General features: G+C 49.1%; 1 protein-coding gene across 6 annotated transcripts in view; it reads left to right on the forward strand.

Annotated features, from left to right (window-relative positions):
- Il25 (interleukin 25) overlaps window positions 1–6,907 on the forward strand; it is a 34,764-nt gene extending 27,857 nt beyond the window's left edge. For 3 of the 6 annotated variants that reach the window (XM_033765078.1, XM_019209542.2, XM_019209543.2), the window contains 4 exons: window positions 2,707–2,876; window positions 3,665–3,738; window positions 3,892–4,139; window positions 6,176–6,907. In XM_033765078.1, coding sequence (XP_033620969.1) covers window positions 3,730–3,738; window positions 3,892–4,139; window positions 6,176–6,431 — 513 coding nt within the window. In that variant the 5' untranslated portion in view covers window positions 2,707–2,876; window positions 3,665–3,729 and the 3' untranslated portion in view covers window positions 6,432–6,907. The remainder of the gene's footprint in view (window positions 1–2,706; window positions 2,877–3,664; window positions 3,739–3,891; window positions 4,140–6,175) is intronic. The other 3 variants (XM_033765079.1, XM_033765080.1, XM_033765081.1) reach the window with 3 other exon arrangements.
- The last annotated feature ends 338 nt before the right edge of the window (window positions 6,908–7,245 follow it).

Consider the following 7,245-nt stretch of genomic DNA (forward strand, 5'->3'; position numbering starts at 1 on the left):
AAAACCAGGAAAAAAAAAAAAAAAAAAAAAAAAAAAAAAAAAATGGCAACCAGTACCTTTATCACTCACCAATCAGAACATGAGGACAATCAATAGTCCAGAACCTATGGCCCAAATGCCACAGCAGGTACATAGAGCACTCTCTGTTGGCACATAAGCCAAGTCACCCAGCAGCCATTGGTTAACAGTTGTTTTTTCTAAACTAAAATCTCAGCATGGGGCTGGGGATTTAGCCCAATGGTTCTGCTGCCCGCCTCATAAGCACAAGGACCTGAGTTTGATCCCTGGTAACAAAAACAAAAAAACAAACCCTCAGCATTCAAGTTTAATTGCAGTATTGGCACTTTGTGATGAATAAGTGAGTTTATTATTATTACTATTGTTTAAATGAGTGAGTTTTGTGTTTCAGTTTGGGCAGTCGGGCTCTGAAAGTTTTGCCATCACTGGTCTAGAGATCTCCATTGTGCCCTGCACTTTTTAGTTGCTCAGTCATAGGGAGGTGTATGTGTGGAGTGCCTCAAGGCTGAGAGTAGCATCTACTTAGCAGAAGGTGAGGAAGTGCTTGAGCGTTTTAATAACTCATGCTCCAGCATCACTTAAGGTTAGTGATGTAAGCTTGGTGATGTAAGCTTAGATGAAATTCAGCATACGCTTTGGAATTCTGTGGATTCTGCACTATTTTGAGAGCTGAGGTCCAGAGCAGCTAAGCTGTTGGCACCCTTGAGGCCCTCTAGGTTAACTCCCAGTACCCCCCAGGCTTCTACAATATACATATCCCTACAAACAAGGAGGGAAGGGGCAGAGACAGGGCCCAAGGACAATAACTGATCAAAGGCTGGACCAAAACTTCAAGGTAGCAGATGAAAACTTGAATATCTTTCTAAGAAGCCATAGTTGAACTCTCTGCAAGCCCCATGCTTTTCCAAGCTAAGGGTGGGAGGTGTATTTCATCACATCTTCCCTGCTCTTACCTACCCTGCATTTTGCTTACCAGTTTTCCTGGGGGCAGAGGGATAAGAACCCTGGCAAGCCCTCTGTGGCTGTCAGATGAGGCATAAACAAGTGGGGACGTGTTGGGAGGGTACCTTTGATGTTATGTGCCAAGTGAACTTTCTTTCGTTTCCACCTCTGTCATTCTCCCCACTGCCACCTACCTATCCTTGCACCCCCAAGGATTCCCTGGAAGTTGAAGTGACTCAGGGATTCCAGAACTCATCACCCCACGAGGAAACCCTCTGGAAAATGTTTCTCATGCCAGGGAGTAACCCTAAAGAGTTCCACAAAGTTGTTACCGAGATAAGGACAGAGACTGAGCGAATGGGGTGGAGTGGGGGCATGTGGGTCAGATCATAGGTTCTTGGATCAGGGCTGCTCATTATAGGGTAGGAAGGCAACCCTCAGGGAGACTGTGTGCTTGGAGAGGCCCTCCCTCTGCCTTTCAGGGGTTTCCTCTACTTTGAGCTACAGAGGCAGGGAGATACCCCAAGGACCATCCTAAAGGGCAGTGTGTCCAGTAACCCAGGCTGTGACCTTCCTGTAGGGTCAGCAAGTGAATCAAGCAGCTGGGATTACTTCCAGCTCCATGGGGTTGGGGAGCAAGATCAGAAGATGTGGGCCAAAGTCAGGCTCTGGTTCTGCTCCCTCAGCCTTGGGCTTCTGTTTCTTTAGGGGAGACTCAGAAATCCAGGACTTCTGAAATGGCACTGCCCTCTAGATCCCATTCTGGGGCTAGGGTTACTCAGGAACAGCAGGACCAACCCTGAGGCCATGTACCAGACCAGAGGCTGGAGCAGAGGATCCCAGCCAGCAGGGCTGACTGCCTAAGTGGGCAAGGTCCTGTGGCCTTGGGCAGGTAGGATTGAGATCTGTCCAGCCCAAGCGCACCTATCACCAGGCCAACATCCTACACGAGGGCTCCTTTTCCACTTGCCCCTGATGAGGGCTGGAGTAGTTCTATGCCAGGAGCTTAGATTTGGAGTTGGTCGGGGCTGGAATAGAAAATCAGTTCAACTTAGTTTTCTAACTTTCACTGGGTCTTAGTTTCCTCATGTGAGGTATGGGGATAACAATTTCTGTGTCATGGTTTTATTGTTAGGATAAAATAGACAATTCATGTCCAGGGCTTAGCCCTCTGTCTGGCACATGTAAGTGCACAGGAATGGGGTCCGTGGTAGATAGAAGGGAGACAGACATCTGGGAGCACCTGGAGGGAGGGTGGGTATGGGAGTAGGGTTACAATATTCCCAGCCTCACTGTTCTTCCTAAGTGGCTCACTCTCCCTGCTGCCTTGGTGTCTCCCAAGGCTTCCCTCCATGGTTCCAGCCCCAAGACTCACCAGAGCAGCTTCTCCTAATTTTGCAGAGTGCCCTCTGACATTTGAACACTTCCTTTCCTCTTCCTCTCCTTGGACCCCCATCTCTTTTTTTCTTCTTTCTGACTGTTTTGTCCGAAGCATTTGAAGGATTCTTCCTGACTCTACAGTGTTTGTTATTCCTGTTTCTTTTGTTTATTTCCCGAGTCCTTGGTTACTAGAGGAGTATTTTCTGAGGGAAAGCACATGCAAATCAGGAAGCAACATTCTAGAGACAATGTCTGTATATGAGGGTGTTGGGCCACGGTCAGACTCCAGGTCTGTTGTCAGTCCATGGACTCCGATGAGGGAAAGGCCTGGAGCAAAGCAGGCACTGACCTGCTCTCTCTGCACAGTCCTCCCAGCAGGTGCATGCAGTTTCCCTCCTGGCCAACCCTGCTCCATGTTGCTGAGAATGCTAAGGCTGAGAGGGCTCTCCCCATGGCCTGAGGGGGGGAGCTGTTCCTGCCATGAACTTTACCCCAAGGCCCTATATGTGGAAATGTGTCCTCCAGCAGGGTCTTAGGTAAGGTGGTTATGCATTCTTCTTCTTCTTCTCCTTCCTCCTTGCTCCACCTTTTCATTTGTGCCATGGGCACAATCATCCACAGCTTCTCCCACCAGGTCTCACCCTTCTGGCCAACCAGCTTAAGGGATCAGGGCCTTCCTGGCAGTCCTGTTGGGTGAGGCCTGTGTCCCTCTCCTGAGGAAGAGGCCATATAAAGTGTCAGGATAGGGATGGGATAGTGACTGAAGAGGGTAAAGGGAAGTAAGGAGAAGGTAAAAGAAGTTGGAGGAGTTGGGGTCATCAAAGAAGAGAAGGGGTCAAAGTGCAAAGAGCATGGGATCAAAGGAGATGAAGAGAAAGAAAAGTAGTCACTAATGTGGGTGGTCAGGGGCATCTGGGAAGAAGGGAAAGCGTGGGGACCACATTCTAGATAGGAGTAGCAGAGAGCATGGAAAGGAAACCTGTAGAAGGGAGGTCAGGAGACTCCCTAATTCGAGGTAGCAAACCAACCAGGGAAATCCCCACAGTGCCAGTCCATAAAGACATAGAGCAGTGGAACACTATTGCTTTGACCTCATAACTGGGAAGGTGCAAAAAGCAAAATTTGCACAATCAGCTACTAGGCTGATAATGATGGCCATCACAGCTTCCATGAGGGCAGTGTTTTAAATAGCTTTTGAAAATGCTTTCAGGCTTTTTTTTTTTAATCTTAAGTCACTCCCTCTAAGGGATAGTGGAAATAAATTTGAATAAACAAAACAGGTTTGCTGAAAATAAAACCAGGACTCCTAAACTGCTCCATTCAGCCAGCTTCCAGAAGGCTTGTCCATCAGTCAGGCCAGCACCTGTCGCTGAGTGAGCAGACTCCAGCATGTACCAGGTGAGGATACCGAGGGCTGGCAGAGGACCTGATGAGATGGAGGATGGGGGAGACCGGTTTCCAGGTTTGGGATCTCATGGAGCAGCTAGGGGGAGGTTTGGGTAGGAGGGAGACCTGGACAGGTGAGAGCCATTTTCTTCCTGACCTTCCCAGCAGGTGACTGCATTCATGGCCATGATCGTGGGAATCCACACCCTCAGTTTGCCGGTCCAGAAGGACTGCAGACACAGGCCCAGGTGCTGCCCCAGCAAAGGGCAGGACCCTCCTGAGGAGTGGCTGAAGTGGACTACTATGCCCTTGTCTCCCCCGGAGCCTCCTACCCTTGCCTACTACCCAGAATCCTGCAGGGCGAGTGAAGACGGACCCCTCAACAGCAGGGCCATCTCCCCCTGGAGATATGAGTGAGTGTGCTGTCCTCCTCCCAAATGCCTGACCATGCCTCCCTATATGTGCTGATGTCAGGGTGTGTGTGAGGGACCAGGGGTGTTCCACTCAATTATGGCCTACCTTTCCCTCTGGATCACAGAGGAGCAGGAAAGGTTTGTGAGTTACACAGCCATGATTTGAGTCTCAGGTCTGACTCCCATTGGGTGACTTCAGGCCAATAACTCCCAAGTTATATTGGGAGTTTTACTTTTTTTTTTTTTTTTGTACCAGGGATTGAACTCAGGACCTTGCTCAGGGTTTTATTTTGTTTTGTTTTCATCTGTAAAATTAGATGATAATTTATATGCTAAAGTGCACATTGAGTGAAATGCATGCAAAATATGTAGTTATGTTGGTTCTCTACTTTTCTTCTTCCCCTTCTCCTCCTCTTCCTCTTTTCCTTCCAGTCCTCCCCCCCACACTACAATGGCCTATGATTTTTCTAATTAAAATATCAGGAGAAAATAGTATGATATAGGCAGAGAGCATCTCTGTACCAAATGCTACTGCACTAGGCTATGATTGGTGACAAGAATACCATGATAGGAAAATTAACTGTTGGGGGCACCTGAGTGGCTGGATCCTGGGGCTGGTTATCTTTGATCCTAATTGTGGTTATCTTATTTTTCTCAGATTTCTGTGCCACACAACTATTATGATTCTCTATGTGTGCCATGATGTGAAATAGGAGCAAAGAAACAAAATATGGAAGATTGAGGCCTTTGGGGTCACAAATGTAATTTTTCTGCCTGTGTCCTCACTAGCAGTTTGTGTCCCCATCCCCTATAAGTCTGGTTCTGATTACCCTTGGGTTTGGGGGATGGATGGAGGAGTTCTGGTGGACAGCAAGGGGTCAACTTTAACTGAGGTGGAGACACTGGCCTTAAGACTTTGGAGTAATCTCAGAAGGCTGCATGAGTGCTGGGCCACTCTGATGGCATGGGAATTCTTTAGGGGAGACTGGGTACCAGATGGCTGATTCAGCAGGGGTCCAGACCCCAACTGCAAAGGCTGGGAAGCCCTGGTAACCATTCAGCCTGCTTTTCCCAAAGTGTGTTCTGTGCAACATCCATTCCACAAGCTGCTCCTCAGGGGGGAAAAATGATGTCAAGTTAGTTTGGGAAAGGTTACTTCAGCCCCTATTCCTTGTAAATGCATAGTAACCTCTACATTGAATTCTACAAGATGTCTGCAGAAAAGAAATCATTGGACTTAGTGTCTTCCAAACTCATTTGGCCTCAGAACTTTTTCACGCAGAGTATTTATTAGGGAATCCCTTCTGGGAAATGCTGCAGTAGCTGAACACCACTTTTCCTAGCATTATATGGGAAATGGTTCCACCACCTGGGGGATTTCCCATTAGGCTACTAGCATCCAGACCTTTGGAGTACCTACTTTTCAGTGGTTTTCCAGTCTCTCTCTCTCTCTCTCTCTCTCTCTCTGCCACGACTCCCATCAGAACAGAAGCGTCCTGTGCCCTCTGAAGTGTATCGTGACACGTGCTTACAGAGGGTCGGGAAGGATGTATGGGGAAAGCCTCCCTCTGGGCAGTGGTACTGGTGGGGACAGACAGTTCTTCACTTTACATTCTTTTTTACTTTGCTGTCAGAGTAGTTTTTATTTTTACAGTAACAGCAGATTAAAAAAAAAAAACTCTAAAATTTAAGAATGATGCTAAGAAACCTTGTGCTGGAGCCGAGCATGTATATCAGGTGGGACAGGGTTGGTCTTCTGGGGGCTGAGGCAGGAGCTTGCTCACTGTCCTCTGCCTCTCTAAGGACCACTGGCCCATGTGGAATTCCATTCTTTTGTTCCCTTCCCTAGCTTACCAGTTAGGGAAAGAAATCCCAGAGAGGAAAGGGGTGACTTGCTCCAAGTAAGTGGGTACCAGAAGTGAGATAAGAAGCCAGGCCTCCAACTGTATTATTTCCCTCCTCTAGTGTTCCCACCCTGCCTTCCTTCCCAGCTGTTGGCCTATTGCTCCAGGGTCTGACGAGTGCCACCCCTACAGGTTGGACAGGGACTTGAACCGGCTCCCCCAGGACCTGTACCACGCCCGTTGCCTGTGCCCACACTGCGTCAGCCTACAGACAGGCTCCCACATGGACCCCCTGGGCAACTCGGAGCTGCTCTACCACAACCAGACTGTCTTCTACCGGCGACCGTGCCATGGTGAACATGGTGCCCACCATGGCTACTGCCTGGAGCGCAGGCTGTACCGTGTGTCCTTGGCTTGCGTGTGTGTGCGGCCCCGGGTGATGGCCTAGTCTTGCCTGCTGTCTGCCTGAGGCTGCTCCCTGGTGCATGCTACTGGAGACGGGTGGACAGAGACCTTGCCATGGTGGTGGGCCAGCGTACCCGGACTCTTGGTCCCTCCAAGCCACTACCTGGAGCAGCAGAACCCTGGGACAGATGGCGGCCTGAGGAGGAACCTACACATTTGCACTTTTTGAAAGCACTTTCAGAAGAGAGTAGCTGCAGCTTCTGCTGCTGGAAGCTGGTGTCTTGGCATTTCCTTTTAGGAAAGGCCTTCAAAGCTCTGCCCATTTCTGGAGGCCGCACTTCTCTCTTTCCTCCTATCTCCAGCTGCCCTTGTGCAGTACAGGCACTTTCTTGATTTTTTTTTCCCGTTTGCCCCTCTTTTGTTTGTTCATCATTCATCAAATACTCAGTGGGAACCTACTTTGCCTCCATCCTGGTATAGTTACTAGTCCTTTGATATGGATCATTCTGAGGAAGAAGCTGTTATTGAACATGGAGAGATTTATTCAAATAAACATCTGTGTTTAAAAATGTTCTAATTTGTCTTTGATGCCCATGATGCCTGAACATCCTGTGGTCCTCAGCCTGGTCCCCTCTCCTTCCTTCCACCAGCCCTCACCTACTGCCCACCCGGCCAGCTCTCCCTACCCTACAGAATTTCCCTTGTACCCTCCCATCTCCTCCCTCTCTGGCTCTCTGGTCCATCCCTGAACACCAGCATGCTGGAGAGACAGAGGCCCATTGAGGCACTGCAGTAGGCACACAGCGCCCCCTTGTCTTTCCGACAATCTGCCTTTGTCCTCTGGTCGAGGCTGCTGC

This window comes from Fukomys damarensis, unplaced genomic scaffold (genome assembly GCF_012274545.1).
Source record: "Fukomys damarensis isolate Sample0158 unplaced genomic scaffold, DMR_v1.0_HiC HiC_scaffold_17, whole genome shotgun sequence".
NCBI classification, from domain to species: Eukaryota; Metazoa; Chordata; class Mammalia; order Rodentia; family Bathyergidae; genus Fukomys; species Fukomys damarensis.